The sequence below is a fragment of the Salmo salar genome, chromosome 20 (genome assembly GCF_965601325.2).
Source record: "Salmo salar chromosome 20, fSalSal1, whole genome shotgun sequence".
In the NCBI taxonomy this organism is placed as follows: domain Eukaryota; kingdom Metazoa; phylum Chordata; class Actinopteri; order Salmoniformes; family Salmonidae; genus Salmo; species Salmo salar.
In genome coordinates this window covers 64,944,201-64,965,378 of record NC_138310.1, presented here as the reverse complement: position 1 = coordinate 64,965,378, position 21,178 = coordinate 64,944,201, and the positions used below count along the sequence as shown (strand labels likewise).

The 21,178-nt window shown below is 43.0% G+C and overlaps 1 protein-coding gene across 4 annotated transcripts; it reads left to right on the top strand.

Moving 5' to 3' along the window:
* Positions 1 to 1,693: 1,693 nt before the first annotated feature.
* LOC106581167 (hypermethylated in cancer 1 protein) lies at positions 1,694 to 20,694 on the top strand. 4 transcript variants are annotated; one of them, XM_014163041.3, is made up of 2 exons: positions 1,694 to 1,957; positions 11,182 to 20,694. In XM_014163041.3, the coding sequence occupies exons 1-2, from the start codon at positions 1,898 to 1,900 to the stop codon at positions 13,429 to 13,431; spliced, it is 2,310 nt and encodes a 769-aa protein (XP_014018516.1). In that variant the 5' UTR covers positions 1,694 to 1,897; the 3' UTR covers positions 13,432 to 20,694. The 4 variants fall into 4 exon arrangements, with proteins under 4 accessions (XP_014018516.1, XP_014018518.1, XP_014018517.1 ...); XM_014163043.3 differs by having other exon boundaries at positions 1,698 to 1,957; positions 11,198 to 20,694; XM_014163042.3 differs by lacking the exon at positions 1,694 to 1,957 and adding an exon at positions 2,873 to 3,937 and having other exon boundaries at positions 11,198 to 20,694.
* Positions 20,695 to 21,178: the final 484 nt, after the last annotated feature.

The following is a 21,178-nucleotide window of genomic DNA, read 5'->3' as shown; positions in this document are numbered from 1 at the left end:
GTTTTTTAAAAAGCTGAAGTTAAATGTCCAGTGCAGGCCTCTGGAGAGTGCTCGACATCTCAGATAAGGCCCTGTCTGGGAAGAGCACTGTTATATCCAAACAGAGAGAAAAGAGAGGGGAGGGAAGAGAGAAGTGTACTTTAGGTCTACCTAACCAAACCAGCCAGAGTAGGAAGAGAAGTGAGAAATGTAATGTTGGCCTATCCAACAACCCACTTTTTTGACAGTCTTGTTTTTTCTTATGCCGTGATATTCAGTACAAATACTAAGATGTGTTTTACAAACAAAACAAAACAACAACATTTGAATTAATAAAATGGTGTATTCCCATGTTATATTATTGTACTATACTATGAAAATGTATCGAAGCTCTCTCACAGATCCTTAGATGGCCCATATCCTTGTCTGGTTCCATTCTGCCCACCACTGTGACTGAGGTTATCAACAGTTCATCATGGGAACCTGGAAGTGAGAGACAATACCTCCTCTCCTCTCTCTCCTCTCCACCAAGCTAGGCCCGAGGCTTCGAGTGACTTTGACCACTCTAATGAAACAGCAGCATCTTGAACTTGGATAATACCAAGAGGAAGATTGTCAGCTGCTATTGTGATTGAAATACCACAACACGCGTTGGCTGAGACGTGAATAGGCTCCTGCCCGGTAAGTGCCCTACTAAATCAACATCTTTTGTCTAAAGCCCAGCAACAAAATAATGATGGTGAAATAATCAGGGATCCGTCCAGTGGTGTTCATAATAACCTGTAGCAACCCTTAACATACTCTTATCATAACACATTGGTGTTGCTCAGACAATGGGAGGATTGGGTGTTGGAGGGAGCAGTCACAATCCACAGCAATGCCTATAGAATCTTCTATAGGGAACGGTTGAGTCGTTGTGATCATAAAAGATAAGACTGATTGAAACTCACTTTCAGTGACTCACTGACTGACCAAAATAACTAAATCGACTTAATCAAATGTCTTATGGAAACCTTGTTGATTTCTGTCATGTACAGTAAATATGTATTTTAGACACCTGCTAAATATTTGGTAGTTAGCACTATCAAATGAGAAGTTTAGACTCATGCATTTACAAACAAGTTGACATATAATTTCCTGTTCAAAATAACAGATTATCTAAAATAGACAGGATATGTTAATATGAACAAAATATTAACCTCAATGTATCTGATTTTAATAATCCATCCAATTTCGCGAAAAAGGTTCATGTTTTTTGGTACAGTTTTAATATTTTTTAAATTATCGATTATATAGATAGTTAAAAGTATTGTGCCCATATTTGCCCATGTTTGTGCCATTAAGGTAAAAAATGACATCACATTTAGAAAGTTTTGGAACAAATAATGACTGGTATCGGTATGGTTTTGTGTGCTTTACTGATGCGGTGATGTGTTCTATGCGCCATCCATTGAGGTTTCCCCACTACACTGGCATGTCTGGTAATACAGTGAATCTGACAGAAAATGTTCACATACGGCTTGGAGTATGGAGAAAGTATATACACTGAAAAAACAAAGCAATAGTGTAATATGGATTTTTCATAATTCCAAATATAATATAAGCACAAAGTGCAAATGAACTGGTTTAGCAGTGAATGACGGTACCTTTACGCAACGAAGGCTGCTACTGCTGCGCATTACATCCTAGAATGCCAACCATTGGGTGTCGCTGTGGGCGCATTCACCCTGCCATAAACCTTGGTCTGATCGGACCCCGACAAAATCTGAAGAGGTGTCTGATATAGTACTATAGCACGTGAGAAATAAAAGAGTGTGCGGGGCAGTGAAAACGGGCGAGCAGTGATAGAGAACAGGAGAAAGCACGGAAGAGGTTGGTAATAGCACGGAATTTTGGGCGAGTGAGCGTGGAAGTCTGGATGGGGGAATCCCGAGGAGGAGAACTCACAAACGGCCACGACACCAGACATGAGTCCGAGGTGGGTAAATGACAGATGTGAGAGAGAGAGCGAGAGAGCGCGATGCCCTCCACTAGCCTCATGCATATTGACATCCCGTCTGGATACTTACTGTGACTTTAGGTGCATTCAGTCAGTGAAGGCAATAGGCTATAAAAACTCTTCTACTTATGTATATATTTATAAACTTTTTTAAAAACAAAATCTCTCGTGAGAATCTCTAGGCCTATCTGAAAAAATCTATTGAAGACAAGTTGCAATTTTTTCTTGGAACGATTCGAGAGAGGAAACATGCCTTAGTAATTCAAAATAATGTTGTTAACTTATTAAGATGTTCGCGATAAGGGCAAAAGCCCCATTCGCAGTGACAACTAACAACGGTTTTACAATTGGTAGCCAAAGATTGTATACATATAGTCAATTGATGGAACAAAAATAATTTGACATATGCTCAGCTTCTAAAAGTTTCACAACTGATGTAAATGACAAAAGCTGATTGAGAGAGATTTCACGATTTTCAGACTCTGTCAGCCAACATAATAGTGCAACTATAACTGTGTACTAAAAATAGCAACGCCTAGGCTACAATAATTTGTTATTGTACAAACATGATCAATTTCAGAAGTGTGTACTATTGTGTGTGGAACACTGAAATTACTATAGGTCTGAAAACAAAATCAAACCTGCATAAAAGCCCTAAACAACCCTTACAGCTTCATGATGAATATATATTGTAATTATTTTGAGCTAATTTACAGTACAATTTATGTGTACACTTAATCACCTGTTACTGCGTATATATTTAGCCTACTCCAAACATAGAGGTACCTTTTCCGTTCCAAAATAGGCCCACGTTTTACGCACGAAATAACGTTTACGCGCGAAAACAAAGGCCAATGACTGCACCACTAGGTTACTATATAGTGTATGGTTGCAGGATTACCTTATAGTTATATTTGATGGATGGATAAAAATATCAGGGGACAGAGTTCTGCTCCTCCCTGCCCACCTCTGTCAGTGCGCGGAGTCTCGCAGGATATGGGCCGTGGCAGTTTACTTACTGTAAGCTCCTGTCTGCTTGTCTTTACGTAAACAGGTGAGACTCGTTAGGCCTTGGGCTACAAACACTAGACACCAAACTCTAATGATGAGGTGGCTCTTAGTTAGCCAATGGGGGTCGGACTGTAGAATGTCACATCCGTATAGGATATCAAAGGTTCACTCACTAGGACTAGTACACCATTTTAAACACTATCATAAGATTAACCTTATCAGTAGGTTTAATTGAAATATCCATTAACTAAAAGGGTGTAGTGTTTTAGATCAGTTTCAGTCAAATGGTATATGAATAAACCAGCCATCATCTATCGCTGTGTAGGCTATTTCCACATAGTCTAATTGTTGACAATATGCATTTTTGTTACGGGTCTCATATGTCTCCAAACTTCAGTTCAGTGTAGGACTGCAGTGGGCCGTGTGATATACAATAAAGACCTGTCTCTTTAAGACGAAGCCGCGATGTGTTGTGAAGTTCAAGTGGGGGTCAGTTCTAGTTCCTGCCCTCGAGTTTACCTTTTAGTTTTATTAAAGACTGACATCACATGGGGCGCTAAAACACTTAGGGTGCATAGAGGCTCCATTATCATCCCCGCGCACGTTATTGCCTCGACACAAAAAAATTGCCGAGGAAATTACAAAAATAAAATAGGAGGAAACTGATGGTGGACTAAGCACGTATTTTTTTTATAGGAAGGGGTGAGAAAGAGGGAGAGGGAGGGGCAGGGAGAGCGAGCGAGAGAGAGAGAGAGAGAGGACGAAGAGAGTAACAAGAAATTCATAGCAATTAATAATAAAAAGAGTTGGCAGTCGTGCTTGGAAAACTGGCATGGTTTTTGGAGGCTGGCAGTTCAAAGTTGAAACGTCAGAAATTACTCCAAAAGACTGTTGAGATGATCATTAAGGGAGACTTAGATCGGATGGCAGAAGAGATCGGGCATCCAGGTAATGTTTCAATACCAGCTTTTTAAAGTCCAGCACAGCTACAGATCAGGCAACATTATTGAGACCAGATATAGATAGTATTTAGCTTTTTAGCTATCTTTATGTGAACAAGGGGGTTTATCGCGCGTTTAGTGTTTGGTTAATTTGTGTGTATTTTTTAAAGCAAAACATAATCTCGTTGTCCTAATTTTGCGATGGAACCTCTTAGTCTATATATTTTTGTTTGTAATAAGAAATGGTTGCTTACAATATATTTTGTTTAATTCAAACATTCTCATTTCCACTTTACCAAACTACGAATATCCTACATAATTGTATCATGCTAATAAATGGATCACTGGACTAAGTTCTGTAAAGCTACAACAAGGTAAGATTTCTATTGGATTATTTCCTGTGAAGTAGGCCTAACCTATATGTCACCTATTGCCATCAGATGGTTGTGTAGTTATCTAGTTTTATACAGAAAACAGTGTAGTTCAGTCTCTGGCTGTTCAGCATGATGCCTCATCCTCAGTCAGAGGTAGGTTGATGCGGTGGGTCTCGGTGCAGAGTTCACACCACACCACCGTGAAGCTATAGATCACAGCTCTCCTAGCATCGGACTAATTACATTTTTTTTTTTTTTACATTTTAGTCATTTTAGCAGACTACAGAGCGACTTACAGTAGTGAATGCATACATTTCATTTTCATTTCATGCATTTTTGTTTTTGTACTGGCCCCCCGTGGGAAACGAACCCACAACCCTGGCGTTGCACACACCATGCTGGCGTTGCAAACACCATGCTCTACCAACTGAGCCACAGGGAAGATAGAGAGTGTACAGAGAGTGTATGAAATAAAATTAAACAATCAAAAAAATATTGACAACACGTTACGCATGTATAGGCCTATGTCATAGGCAATCACTAATCTACAGTTATTTCGATGAAATGTAGGGCTACTTGAATTTCCCTTTGTACATTGTGGAGGGGATTTAGTGTAGACTCGTGTGGTTATCTGACTGAGATAACGATGGTGATTTTTCTAATGCGAGGACAAGATTACAAGAGTAGGGATGAGAGAAGGCGAGATTTAGAATAGCTAAATCATGAATATCATGTTCAAATTGTTTTGTTGTTGTGGGAAATGTATCCTATCTTTAAAGAAAATAGGCCTATAAACCTGAATAACAAATGACTTCTCAAATGGTCCATTTCGTAATACACGACGTATTTATTAAGACATGTTGTAAAGATCTATAGCATAATGGACGCATTGAGTAGACATATCATTACATTTTCTAAAAAAGTTGACAGGGCTCAGGAGTAGGCGAATCTATTTTGTTAGAAGGACTTTGAAGGCCTATAGGCCTACTTCCCCTCTCGGTGTGTATTCAATCAAATCTAATGATTTAATTAAGACATGTTGCATAAAACTAGACTTATCTTTTACAACTTTACACATTTTACTGCAGGCAAAATATAGTTTAAAAAAGGAGGCATATTTTTAAGTAAGTATTGTTGGCCTTTCTTATACAAGTTAGTAGTGACAAGGAAACTAACAGCACAAACCTATTATAAAACAAATACAAAAATATTTTTTGAGGAACCATTTTTCTCTGTCCATCGATAGGCTTTGAGTCCTTTGATTCGGTTTTTGAGACATCGCTATAACAATTATGGTAATAAGGGATCGTTTTGTCAATTTGACAACTGCTACCACTGTGGCTCTGAGAAGTAGGCACATTTAATAACGGGGATGTCTACGGCGGGATTATGAATGGAAATGTGGGGGTCTGTATTCTAGAGAGACGAGGTGCGCAGCTCGGGAGTTTCAGCTGAGTGTCTCATTTGAAATGCCCCTTATAAGGAAGTCAACGACAGAGCGAATCAAATTCATATCCAAGATAAAGGCGAGGTTGCGTTGATAAGGTGACGGACTCATTTTGGCGGCTGTGTTTAAACCTCTAAACTCCCTTATCTAGCCTTCTGACTATAGAGGAAGTGTAAAATGCAAATGTCTCTGGCCTTGTCTAAAATCAAACAATGTCGATATAATTCGAGCCATCTCTCTGCACTGTTTAGGCTAAGCACAGGACACCCACCCCGTAGGCTACTTATAAAGCCTCAAGTGTGGTTTTCATTAAATAAGGTTTCATGCTCTACTGCTTTTATACAACCCATTCACAAAAATATCCTGCTACGTAAAGCCTTATAAGCTATAGAGTTCAGCGGCTCACAGTTTTTCCTTGTGGTTTGACAGGGTTCATGTTATCCCCGTAAACCAAATGACAACAGCAATGATCGATAGTATTTCACAGCATGAAAACAAACAGTTTAGCTATTTCCCCAAATGTTCGTTTTTACTCGAAACATTAATTTAGAATAGACTAAATAAAGCATGCATTAAACACAATTAACATTTAATTTGCGATCATTAAGTAGACATTTTTTTCTTTGCAACGTTAATTTATTATTATGTGCCTGAAATAGACCATTCTCAAACGAAAAAACACAACACTGATGTCCCAGAACAATATTGTTGTGTAGGAAGTTGCTCTAATTAATACCAGAATCTGGAATTTTTGCATAAACATGGTAAACCTACATGCATACAAAGTCGTTCCCTGAAAATCAGACAGGCAGAAGGCGTGGATAGGAAGTGTGGAGTGTGTTCTTAACCTAGAGCAGACCCTCTCAGTCTAAACCCAGCCTCACCCCCATACCAGAGCAGACCCTCTCAGTCTAAACCCAGCCTCCCCCCATACCAGAGCAGACCCTCTCAGTCTAAACCCAGCCTCACCCCCATACCAGAGCAGACCCTCTCAGTCTAAACCCAGCCTCACCCCCATACCAGAGCAGACCCTCTCAGTCTAAACCCAGCCTCACCCCCATACCAGAGCAGACCCTCTCAGTCTAAACCCAGCCCCCCCCCATACCAGAGCAGACCCTCTCAGTCTAAACCCAGCCTCACCCCCATACCAGAGCAGACCCTCTCAGTCTAAACCCAGCCTCACCCCCATACCAGAGCAGACCCTCTCAGTCTAAACCCAGCCTCACCCCCATACCAGAGCAGACCCTCTCAGTCTAAACCCAGCCTCAGCCCCATACCAGAGCAGACCCTCTCAGTCTAAACCCAGCCTCAGCCCCATACCAGAGCAGACCCTCTCAGTCTAAACCCAGCCTCACCCCCATACCAGAGCAGACCCTCTCAGTCTAAACCCAGCCTCACCCCCATACCAGAGCAGACCCTCTCAGTCTAAACCCAGCCTCACCCCCATACCAGAGCAGACCCTCTCAGTCTAAACCCAGCCTCACCCCCATACCAGAGCAGACCCTCTCAGTCTAAACCCAGCCTCACCCCCATACTAGAGCAGACCCTCTCAGTCTAAACCCAGCCTCACCCCCATACCAGAGCAGACCCTCTCAGTCTAAACCCAGCCTCACCCCCATACCAGAGCAGACCCTCTCAGTCTAAACCCAGCCTCACCCCCATACCAGAGCAGACCCTCTCAGTCTAAACCCAGCCTCACCCCCATATCAGAGCAGACCCTCTCAGTCTAAACCCAGCCTCACCCCCATACCAGAGCAGACCCTCTCAGTCTAAACCCAGCCTCACCCCCATACCAGAGCAGACCCTCTCAGTCTAAACCCAGCCTCACCCCCATATCAGAGCAGACCCTCTCAGTCTAAACCCAGCCTCACCCCCATACCAGAGCAGACCCTCTCAGTCTAAACCCAGCCTCACCCCCATACCAGAGCAGACCCTCTCAGTCTAAACCCAGCCTCACCCCCATACCAGAGCAGACCCTCTCAGTCTAAACCCAGCCTCACCCCCATATCAGAGCAGACCCTCTCAGTCTAAACCCAGCCTCACCCCCATACCAGAGCAGTGACAACGCAGACACAACACAGGTATCATGGAAACCAAACTGTCCCCAAGATGACTCAAGCACTGTTTTTCACCAAGTCACCCTTATACCAAATCTAGCACTCACCTATAACTAACCACCCGGGAAACAAATCATGCTACAGGAAAATATTCAGAATGGACATAACAGACACAAGAACCTTCAATATCCACTTACTGTTTAATCATATTCCAAAAGATCACTCATTGTGATGATACATTTTACAAATGATTTAAAAACATTTGTAATAATTGAGAATAAACAATCTATAGGTTAGAGAGAGAGAGATAGAAAGAAATAGAGAGGAAAAATATGAAAAATAAAGTAGCCTCATCCTATATTGTGCAGGTTAATGATATTTGAGTAATGAATATAAACTTGCAATGAGATGCTTCTCTCACAGTTTTAAAACGTTTGATTGGCTCAGTGGATTTGAGGGCTGTCTTTGATAGGCCGACAGGAGGATACAGTAGCCTAACTGTTAATGCGTGATGTTCAGACAAAGTTTTTAATACATTATTTATTTTGGTAACACTTCCTTCTCTTTCAACAAGAGAAAAAGCACAATGTGCATATTACACAAATTCTACAGATATGACACAGTTCATTCGTGTATTCTAACTGAATGATCATGCTAATAATATTTCATTTTAATTAATTTTTCGCCCCGCAATTAATATTTTCTTCAAATAACGGATTTAAATGTGTTAATATTTAACATTTTATTTTTGCAATTGATATATCCAAACGATGCAGAAAATGACAAACCCGCCTTTACGCATAGGTTACAAGCGGATTCACGTTGATATTTCATGCACCTGCAAGAGAAACAGGGATTTAGTGGTGGAGCCCGGTGCGCTGCCACATGCAAGGTTATTTTTTATCTAGCTGTTTAGACCATAGATCATTTCTGTGTCTGTGTGTGCCTCTGTGCGCGTACGCGTGTGCGTGCCTGTCTGTAGCCTACATGTGTGATATGATAACGATTTCATAAAACATCCAAGTAAGATAGCAATCAAACAAACGGAAACGAACCTAAGCAAAGTAAAGCATAATTGTGCCATACATGCAAACCCAATCTCGTGCGTTGGACAGGTGCGCTTGTAAATTTGACAGTGTTTCCAGATTATTATTATTTTTTTGTATATAAATATTTGCCTGCTATTTTTTCTGCTCTACCTTTGAAACATTGAAGTAAAACCCTATTAAGTAATTGATGGCTGCCATCCCATAAGGTGGTGGTATGTTTGTCGAAGCGCGTAAAGGGGACAGAGTAGCCTAGATCTCTGTTTCATGCTGCCTTTTTATTCTCTCAGGCCATGTATAGCCTGCTGTGACAGAATAAAAGTGTATGGTGCACTCCCATTCACCCTGGGGACACATCCACGCCTGTCCCAACCTCATGCGTAAAAGCCTATGAGGGCTAAGCTTTACGCACAGCGCACCGTCGAGTAGCGCAGTGCTCAGATATATGCCTGAAATTCTTTGCGCTGTTAATGTATAACTTATCAATCGCTCTGAATATCAATTTTCATAGGAGCCATATTGAATTACCTGTTCCTTTTCTTTGATTTGCTCCTCATACTGTGGAATTTCTAGTAAAATATGACCTGGGAGAAATGAAAGACCGCAGCGTTTAAGAGAGCAGCAGTGGAAACCTGTAAATGGTTAGGTTATGGGTTTTATTGCACCAAAACGAGACCATGTTTTAAATGGCTAAGTTACTTTTGGGTAATGCTAAACATATATCAACACAACTACACAGAAAACTCCTTAAGACTGAGGTGTGTCTTTAAATGATAGGAATGGAAGGCTATGAGACAGCCAGGGTATACAACTCTGTAATAGAACCACATGAACTGCTTTTCTTTAGATGGATTGCTTGATATGTTTATGTGTGGTGTGCAGAGGGCTTGCAGGGCCTGGTTGAGCAGTGGGCAGAATACTGTCTTAAGGAGGGCTCAGTAGGTCATTAAATGTCCGCTTGAAATCTCATGCTTCCCTTTCCCTCTGACTGGGGGCTTATAGTCAATGACATAAACAATAAGATGATGAACTTATGTCAGGAAGACCACGGTCGGACATATTTATTCAGTTGCTTGTTTCCCATCAGTGAGACCAAGCCCTTAGGGACAGTTACAAACTGTTTCATCTCATCAGTAAAATATCCTCAGACACCAATGTTTGAACAATGCATCCTACTAAATTTGTTCAGTTAATAATGTTTACTTAAGCCTTAGTACAACAATACACAACTTTTGAGTGTATGTGTTTGAGTGAGTGTGTGTGTATTGGTATGCGAGAAGCATGTGTGTGCACATTAGAATCCCAGAGTTCATCTCAAGTTAAACCATTGGACCTTCTCATTTTGTCTTGATTTACACCCTGTGTGATCAGAGTTCCTTATATGACTGGGCCGAATGGGAGCTCAAAGACACATCTTTTTTTGGACTCGTCTTCTCCCTCCACAGGTTTATACCTGCTGTTCATCATACTTGCAAAATGTTCACTCTCTGCTTTGTTTAAAACACTGCACACCCCACCTCTGGAATATTTTTTATGGAAGCCGGCAACAAGAAAACATATCCATATCTGTATCTTTCTTTTTCTCTCTCTCTCTCTCTCTCTCTCTCTCTCTCTCTCTCTCTCTCTCTCTCTCTCTCTCTCTCTCTCTCTCTCTCACTCTTAGCATTGCAGTTTAGGAAGTGAATGTGTACACTTGAGTTTCTGATAATGACAAAACCTTCAACTGCTGCTCAGCTATAGAAATAGATCACTTTTAAAGAGCGACTCCTACGTGTGCTGCCTTTACTGTAAACTGAAGCCAATCTGTTCACTTTTCCTTACATGGAATCAATACAATTAATCCGAAACCAAGTTAAGTAAGGGGATACAGTGGCATAGTTCAGCTATTAGCAGGGCTGGGGTCAATTCTAAATGAAGGCAGTCAATTCAGGAAGTGATTTTAATTCCGAAATCAAAAATTGATAATAAAAAAAATGCTTCTACACCTCAGTTTATTGGAAAGTTGGGATTTTTTTTATTTTTAAATGTTATTTACTTCCTGAATTGACTGCATGCAGTAAATTGGAATTGAAGATTGAGATGTCTGGCGGTAGTAGATTTATATACAGATGCCAAATCAGACCCTTGTCAGCAATGAGATTACATTTTATGTATGAAAAATAAATTGGTTTTAAATGTCTCACCTAAATAGATAAAAAGAAGACAAAAACTAATTGGAGAATGTACCACAATGTCATGCAAGCATATTAGAAAATATAAAAAAAATATGTATAGTAGATATTGACTGATTGTGGACTGATACTACTGGCACTGCATGACGTTTACAGATATCTGCTGTTTTAGGTGGCGGTCTGACGACGATGCTCCATGCCATGGAAGTCCCAAGTCATGCTAGGCACCTCCTCCTGCAACTCAACACCCAGCGCACCAAGGGCTTCCTGTGTGATGTCATCATCGTGGTGCAGAACGCGTTGTTCCGAGCCCACAAGAACATTCTGGCCGCCAGCAGCCTCTACCTGAAGTCCCTGGTCGTCCATGACAACCTCATCAACCTAGACCACGAGATGGTGAGTCCCGGGGTGTTCCGGGTCATTCTAGACTACATCTACACGGGCCGCCTTACCGAAGGAGACCCCAGCTCCCCAACAGAGCCCAACCTGGGGGCCGTGCTGGCTGCAGCTAGCTATCTGCAGCTGCTGGACTTAGTGGCGTTGTGTAAGAAGAAGCTGAGGAGAAATGAGAAGTGCCCTCTCCGCCCCACTCCTGCCTTTCTGCGGTATGGGAAGATGGGCCCCAATAGTTTGGGTTTAGGGGGAGGGGGCAGGTATCGGGTGTCCACCCCTGTTATTCAGTCCTGCTACCCAGGGGGAGTTGGGAACACCCACACGCCCCGTGCCCCACCACTAGAGGAGCTGCCGCTGCACCCCCATGCCATCCATGCAGGGGAGCTGTATGCCCCCACCTCTTCACAGGGCCCTCAGGTGTTCCCCTCCACACCCTCAGCCCTGCCTGCCCAGCCCAGCCTGCGCCCAGCCCACTCTGACAGGAACTGCTCCCCCATCTATGGCCTGGACCTCTCCAAGAAGAGTCCCAACTCCCAGTCCCAGAACACGCCCTCCCACCCCCACCTGGCTCATGCCCTGCCCCACAACGATGAGGATCGGGAGGGGGGGCTGAGCGGCCGCACTAGCCCCATGCTGGGGGCCAACGGCGGGGCCTACCCCACAGAAAAGATGGAAACGGCTGATCAGGCTGGGTCTCTCCCACTTCACTCCTACCCCCACCTCAACCAGCCCCTCGGGCCCCACCTGCCCCACCTCCACCGCTCCAGCTCCCAAGGTCCAGACCACTACCCATGCCCCCCCAGCCCCGACACCCCCACAGAGGCTGGAGAGCCCAGCAGGGAGGTGGGCAACATCTACCGCTGGGTGAAGCATGAGCCACTGTCATACACAGCTGAGGATGAAGAGGATGAGGAGGATGAGGAGGAAGGGGGTCGAAACGGAGACCAAGACCACCAGCATCACAACCACCATCATAAGGCAGGGGAGGAGAGCGATGATCGCTACCGTAGGGTGGGCTGTGACGGGGAGGATGAGAAGAGTGGCTCAGGCAGTGAGGAGACAGGCAGTAGTGAGGGTCGACCATCACCCACAGGGGCCATGGGGAGGTTCCACCTACCCTACGAGCCTGAGAGCTTTGGGGACAACCTGTACGTGTGCATCCCCTGTGACAAGGGCTTCCCCAGCTCTGAGCAGCTCAACGCCCACGTGGAGACCCACACAGAGGAGGAGCTGTACTCTGGAGGGGAGATGGGTAGCAGCAACAGCAACCCCAAAAACAACAGCAGCAACAGCAACGGTAACGGCAGCCTGGGCAGCCTGTCCTACCTGGAGGTGAAGTCCAGCCAGAGCCTGACCCCTGGGGTCCTGGGGGAGATCATCAGACCCTATCGCTGTAACTCCTGTGAGAAGTCCTACAAGGACCCGGCCACGCTGCGCCAGCACGAGAAGACCCACTGGCTGACAAGGCCCTACCCCTGCAGCATCTGTGGCAAGAAGTTCACCCAGCGCGGCACCATGACCCGCCACATGCGCAGCCACCTGGGACTCAAGCCCTTTGCCTGTGACCACTGTGGCATGCGCTTCACCCGCCAGTACCGCCTCACAGAGCACATGCGCATCCACTCCGGGGAGAAGCCCTACGAGTGTCAGGTGTGCGGGGGCAAGTTCGCCCAGCAGCGAAACCTCATCAGCCACATGAAGATGCACAGCAGTGGGGGGGCCGGAGGGGCTCTGACGGCCGACGGCAAGCTGAAGCTAGACTTTGCGGAGGGGATTTACCCCCTGAGTAAATACGCAGCAGAGCACCTGGGGCTGAAGCAGGAGAAGGCCTCAGAGCTACTGGCAGAGCATGCCATGGAGAGCCTGTTCCCGCTGTCCAAACTGGCAGCAGAACACCTGCGCCTCAACCACCATGACAAGATGGATGTCCTGGGGATCCAGGCCCTGCCCCCTCCCCCAGGGTCCCTCTCTGACTCCCACTCCCGTATCATTGACCGCTACTCCCCCAGCTAAGATGGCCTTGGCTACCACACGGTCCTGTGTGCACACAACTTAACTTACAGTATTCTAACGTCATTCACCTCAACTTCATCAGTATCTGCACCTCAGACTAAGGCCAATACCTGGCCTAAAGAATGCACACAATCTGTGTAGACTCCTATAAGTGCCTTTCTTTCCAAAGTTTGCATTATATGCATTTCAAAAACCTTCCTAGAGGAACTGTGCTATTTCTATTATATTTTGACCAAGGAATACCCACTCAAAACAGTGTAGAATTGATCTATACGTAAACAAGGTTTTTTTTATTAAACCACCGAGCCAAAAAGAAATTGAGAACCAAAAAGCAATTGTTTTTATTTATTTTTTTATGCGTAATGAAAAACCAAAGAAACTGTTGCAAGAAAGTGTTGCAATCAGACCCTAAACCTGTGTACTAAATGTACTATTGTACTATTACTGTTGTAAATGTATATAACATGGAAAAAAGCACATATGGACATGATTCAGGGCTCCTGTCCAGAACTGAAAGGAACGCTGCACAAAAGAAAAAGCCAAACCTTTGGGATTTGCAAGTGATTGGACCACTTCATTTAGTTTTTGGGGTACTGGATTTCCTCTGTATCTTCCTGTTCAGTCTTACCCCATGCTCCAGCTGTTCTAGTCATGAGGGAGTGAATAACGGAAGACAGCATTCGCTCCGCCATTTAAGTCAAGTGATCTATGCTTTGTTTTTCCACCGTTGTTACGTACTTCATGATCATGATGTTGTGTACAGAGAGACTCATATTAAATAATAGTAGCTTACTGACTCTTACACCCAGTGCCATAACCCTTTGAACCCATAACCTCTCTTTTGACTTGCATCCCAGTGCCTTCAAATTGTTATTGAAAAGTAGCGAGGAGCACAACCCTGTGATTTCACAACTGGGACGCATCATGGTGCATACCCAACTGATGACACGCCAATCCTCCTCCATGGCTTCAACATCCAGTGGTGTGGAGTGTAGACTAAGCATGGGTGTTGCCTGTGACATTGTGTAATATTTACAATGGTGGGTGCAGCTGTACAACTCACCAGAGGAGAGCACAGAGAGGCCATCCAAGTCAGTGCCGAGAGGCTAGAGTCAATTACCACCAATCAGTCACTACCAATAGCAGCAATTCCCTCTAACACAGATGATGAATCAGGACTGACAATTGTCCCATACTGCAGATAAATAGTACTAACCACTTTAAAACCTTTTGACCACCCCCATGCAGTCACAACTCTGTCTGAGAGATAGAGGGCCGTGCTATCATTGACAGGCCAGAGTGACTTCTCCGCTGCTGCCCTAATACACACACGTTCACACACACACAGGGACTGGGAGCTGCTAATGTGACGGCGTTGTGAACATGAGAGCTGGGCGCTAGCTGCCTCTGACAGTGCTCTGCTCGTGGTGCGGCGGCAGGCCGGGCCGTCGTTGTGGGTGAACAGCACAGCACACCCCAGCTGCTGGCCTCCCAGTCTTCCAGTAATCCCTGTGAAATCTCACATTCTCCCTGACAATTCACACTGTCTATTGGCCTGACGGCCCATTTCATGCCTGCCATACAGCCCCTCTGATCCACACCATGACAAGACATCCGAGTACTGCCGAGTCCTACATCTGCCCTCCTCTGCCTCTCTGCCTCTCTGCTAGCAGGCTATCAAACATGGCACAATACAGTACAGTAGCATGTCTCAATATCACCTGACCAGATCCTTTAGAAAACAATCAGCACTTATGGGTTTGAACGCACTTATTGTTTTGCAATTTAAAAAACAAATGTATTCCAAGGAGCATGCTGGCTTTTTCTTTTTCTACGTTGTCGGACCTTGTGTCAGATTGGAGTTTGTTGACCACTATAGTGCCAATGCCAACCTCAGTAGGTTAATGTGAAGACTAAAGCCATGAATGCACTGTGATAGACTTAGTGAATCTTAAAACCTTAGCTTGGAGACTGAGACAGTAAGCCCTAGTATTGTGGGATTGTATTAATGTACAACATTAATTGAAGGGCTTTATTCTGTAGCATAATGAGCATATCAAGGTGTGTTTTTCTGTCCCATATTTTCTTTCTCTTTCTTTAGATTTTGAACCAAAGCAAAGTGAAACTGGTGCTTACCTCAGGACTGAACCCAGCATGGGGACGCAACACTTTAGCTACACAGCAATCAACCAAGCAAACACACACGTACACACTTAGATACAAGCAGATACAGATCTACACACATTTTTATTTGGACATTTTTTATTTTGAAGGGACAATAGTCCTGTGTTAAACTTGTGGTTATTTCATGGTTATGAGATGTTTTACTTGTCTTACAATTTTGTTGATAATGTGATATTAACATTTTCTGCTTTTATCTTAATATTTTTTGTAAATGTTCCTATTTTACTGCCCTCAGAGGCTTTGTGTGGTTCAGACCAATGACATTATCTTAATAAGGAAAAGTCAAGCTGGTGATCTTCTTTAATTCAACAGAATATACAAATGTACATGTTGATAAGGCTTGTAAGACAAGACCTAAGGCAATACCTCTGGTTCCAAAGAAACATATAAACCCTCTATGTGAATTAGGTATTTTATTTTTCACCCGAAGCCTTAATGTTTAGTGACGTGTTTGGTTGCACACGATTTCCCTAAACTGATAAACAGCGGCTGGGCTGTGAGTGGGTGAGAGCTATAGCCTGAAGATGTTTGACCCATTTCTCTGGAGGGGGTTTGTGAGCTGATGTTGATGATACTCAGACTAAGGCTGTGTGTGTGTATTCATACACAAACACACTTTAAGCTAGCTTGTTTCCAGCCTACGTGGAACACAAAAATCCACACTTGTCTCCAAAGTTAATTTAGAAAAATAGTCTCCAGCTGTTTTGTTATAACAAAATAAACTAGTTTAAATGACAGGGGCAGTGGACAATTTCAATCTTCTATTTATCATGGCAGTATGAGGTTGGACCACAGACATGTGAAGTCCCATAGACAAGAGGTAACAGCCCATTTTAAGTGGATGTCGATGGTGGGGATATAAATCTCTCCTGCTCATTCTCTCTCATTCATTAGTTCAATATCACTGAAAGTCTATCTCCCACTTTCCTTTTTTTGCACCGTTAAAACAAGAAAAAATGTGTTTCCACTGACACTCCGAATCTGTACAGGAAGAGAGAGCAGGATAATGTTCAGCGTTACTGTTCTGAAATTACGCTTTATATAAAGGGAAAGGGAAGGTGGGATACCTAGTCACTTGCACAACTGAATGCATTCAACTGAAATGTGTCTTCCGCATTTAACCCAACCCCTCTCAATCAGAGAGGTACGGGGCGCTGCCTTAATCGACATCCACGTCTTCGGCGCCTGGTAAAGTTGGGTTAACTGCCTTGCTCAGGGGCAGGGGGGCCGTGTGTGTGTGTGTGTGCGTGCGTGCATGCGAGTTTAAAGGGAGAAGTGTTGGGTTGTCTGTTTGTGTCCACATGTTATTTGAGTATATGAATGGCTGTTAATGTATGCTCTGGGAATAGTTCTGGTGTGAAGGAGAGCAGAGGTGTGGAGGAGCAGGAAGTGAACTCTTGGCTGGGCTTTAGTGTTGAGCAGGATGTGCAGTGTGTTTCTGCTCGCAGACCGATAGAGACACAGATAAAGATTGGGAGGGAGAAGGGAGGGAGAGGAGCATGGAGAGCTCAGCAGGGTGGACATGAGCCCATTGTTTAAATATGAAAGACTGATCTTACTTCTAAACCTCTCCATTCAGAAAACGTTAAGAGCCTCCCTATCTTCTTTTTCCCCTCTTCCTTCCTTCCTTTCTTTAAAAAAAATTTAAACGGGAGGAAACCCCTGTCCACTCTTATATTGTACAGTGCTGTTCTTACTGTGCTCTACTTCCAGAAAGGTCCAATGCAGCCGTTTTTATTTAAATATTACAATTTCTGGGTAACAATTAAGTACCTTACTGTGATTGTTTTCAATCGAAATGGTAAAAAAATAAAAAGAAGCTTCTTAGCAAAGAGCAATTTCTCAAACAAGTCTGTCTGGGAGGGGTCTGAGTGGGGAGGGGAAAACTGAAAACTAGCTGTTATTGGCAGAGAGGTTTGGAACTCTCTTTCTTATTGGTCTATTAACTAATTTAGGCTGACCAAAACTCCATCCCACCAAAACTTTTCAAACAGCTCTTACACCAAAAGGGCATTCTCATAATTTTCACAATTTCACAGTATTATTCCAACCTGGTAGTGTGAAAAATATATATATAAAACACAGGAAAATCACGATTTTGACTGCACTGGTCTTTTAACAACCACTTTCATAAGCTTATTACCAAAGAAAACATCCTACTTTGTGGTGTACTTTTAGCACAGCCAGTTCAGAAGAGGGCTCTCTATGACATAACTGGTTAGGAAAAAGAAGAGCAGCCTCCCTCCATATCACCACTATTACAGTTAACATTTACTATACAATATCTGCCAAGAGAACGTTAGCATTTTGTTGACAGTGCTAGGGCTCAATACAAGACAGGAGAAAAATAAAGCTCTGTCAGTTTTAATGCAGAGACAATATTTTCAGAATTATTTAATTGGGATATTCTGTGCCTCATTCTTGCCTTGCAGGCTGACTTTGCCTTATAAGAAAAACAAGCAATACTAATACTAGCATTCAATGCAGACTTGTTGTAACTCTTCTGGTCAATGTTCATATTGAGGTTTTAATTTTTTTACTCCTGTGATTTTTTGGGGGGAATCTTATAAACTCATGCGGAAACATGTATTGGTATTTGAACCCTAAGCCTGATCCATATGTCAATTATTATGAAATAAGCCTGCAGTACATTAGATTATGTAAATTACTCTGATGTCTGGTGTGCGTGTGCATCTGCTGAGTGACCACAATGCACCTGTCCATCTGTGTTATTTCTCTGCTGTTCCCACAGTGGACCTGTTTGAATTAGAAGGGAGGGAGAGAATTGACACTTTCAACGGTCTTTATTACAAGCAGCTGCTTTCCTCCATTTATTCCCCCAAACTGCACTTTTCTGGAGAAATCATTGAATTATGATTTGTATTACCCTCGTGACCCCCTAAAACCCCCCTCAATCGCCTTTCCTCGCCCACGTTGCTTCCTCCTTGTCCTCCTTTTTCTTCCTCCGTCTCTCCCTGATCCAACCACTGGCCTCCCACTTTTTCTTCCCACATTACTTCAAAGCACTGCTCTCCCCTCACCTCTCTGTCTGTCTCCCGCTCTCTTCTTGACACTCAGCACGAACCACTAGCCCACGCCGCCAACCCTCCTCCTCTACTCCTCCTTCCCTATTCCCCCTCTCTCCCATGATCAAGTCACTTCCAGCTGTTTTTCCTGCTGAAGAAGACAGTTGTCTAAATGTTTACGCAAACAACTACTTTCTTTTTCTTAACGCCCTGATCAAGTTCCAAAATGAACTTCATGGCATGTGTTACAATACTGAGGATGACGGGCCAAATACATTTGATGACGTTATTATGTACTTGCTTTTCAAGTCAGGAAGTGTATTACAAAGGCAGATAAAATGGCATTATTATTGAGGAAATGCAGGATACTATGAGAAGGAAATGTTCAGGGGGAAATATGCTAAGAAAGATGCCAGTAAAGTAAACATGAGTGGATGAAATTGCACAATTGAGCCGGACCACAGCTCCACCAGCCAAGTCATCTGCTGAGATGGAGAGGGAGAGAAAGAAAGAGAAAGAAAGAAAGAAAGAGAGAGAGAGAGAAATAAATAATGAGAGAGTTAAAGTACCAGTCATAGCTTAAGTAAACAACATAGAAAAAACTGATTGGTGGTGAGCTGCTGCATCGTCAGGTTTTCATGTTGGCGTCTCAGTCTGATATCCCTCAGCATTGGTGTCTTCTTACCAGGCCTTCAAATCATCACTCAGTCTCCACATGATAGAGACAGACAGTCTTTGTTCAAGCAGAGGAGAGTGGTGTGGCTAGTGGCTGCCCCATGTCTTCTTCAGTATGTTTTGCTTGGAGCGTTCTGTCTCCACCAGGCAGTGAAATAGTCAGACCGCAGACCTGATCAACAGACAAGACAGATTTAAGTGGACACCGTTTAATCTAGAATATCATATTGCCGTTTCTCAAGGCTTGACTCTAATGATATTATTCATTTACGGTACTTCTCCTAAAGTACCCGTTTCAGATCTAACCCGGGGTCTAATAGTCATGTATGAGTGTACACACACACACACACACACACACACACACACACACACACACACACACACACACACACACACACACACACACACACACACACACACACACACACACACACACACACACACACACACACACACACACACACACGGATGGCAGACTGCCCTGTCACTGTTCAGGACTGGCTGTTCCAGATTAGGTCAGATTTAATTAGGCTTCCCTGCTCCTTTTGGAGTGTCGGTTCTTGTAGAAAAAGTCATTACTAAAGAAAAGGCAATGTTACTGACGGCCTGAACTGAACACACACTGAGACGCCTGCCAGAATGTCACACAGGGTACACACACTCTCCTACACACACTCCCCATTTATATCACGCACACACACACACACACACACACACACACACACACACACACACACACACACACACACACACACACACACACACAACCAATATGATCCCATATAGAAATGGTGGATTTACTGAGGTGATTGAGGTGGAAATAGAATTTGAATTTGTGGTTACAGAGATGGAAAGTTCAACAGGCATGTATACTGAATAGGGAAAGGGGAAGACAGAGGCACTAAACTTACAGTAAAACTTCACCAATTTACATCAGATTTTATTCTGGTTTTTCCAGGAAGATAATGGAATTTAATTTACTAAACAAGCACACCAGTATTTTTTTATTTTATTAATTTAAAATAGTTCAGTTTTTTCAAGCGCTTTCATGAAAATAAAAACCAAGGGTTTGAATACAAAGCAATAAACAAAAAACCAAACAGTATTTTTCTAAGTTACATTTTCAATATTGTTCTTATTTTGCATTAGTGAAATGAATGTATTTATTGCATGTCTAAATGTTTTATAGGTAATTGTTTTGTGTACATTTCAATTGTGGGATATTATCATTATTTTCTTTAATTCCAATGTCTAAATAAATCATGTTTGATAAGGCTTTTATTTGTTTTAAGCCATTGTGAAAATGTTATGTTTTTGTTTGTTTCTATACTCAAAATCAACTTGGCAATAAAAATGAATTGCATAATGGTTTCACAAAGCGGCTGTCTTGTCACTTTATTTTTCTTGTCACTTTTAAGGAATGAATCCATCCACATCAATAAGATAGTCTTTCAGCACCAGACTTAATTAAATCCATAGCAAAGAATATCTGCATTGTAGAGCAGTTCACATTTAAAGGTCATTTCCGATTGCGCCGACATATTCAGCGTTTACTGCAAATGCAGTCTCCGTAACCACGGAAACGTTGCCTTTAATCGCCAATCTCTTCAGAGCCACGGATTGAATAGAGCCCCTAGTGTTGTGTTGAAGAGTTTCACCACATTGTGCCAGACAACGACAGCTCACACAACGCAGTCTGTGATTCGGCTTCCATCAAATACCTGAGGTGAGTGAGATAGCTATTTTACCTTCCGAAAGACAAATAAAAAAAGTCCAGCTTTTATCACCTCCGCAGGAAATATTTCTTTGAGATTTCACTGAATGTCAATGATGATTACCATATCTTTTTTAATGCATTCTGA

Excerpts from the sequence above, each read along its gene's own strand:
- LOC106581167 (XM_014163041.3), top strand. The coding sequence starts at position 1,898 with ATGGGGGAATCCCGAGGAGGAGAACTCACAAACGGCCACGACACCAGA. Across the intron at positions 1,958-11,181 it reads ACACCAGACATGAGTCCGAG|ATATCTGCTGTTTTAGGTGG; the intron begins GTGGGTAAATGA and ends TGACGTTTACAG.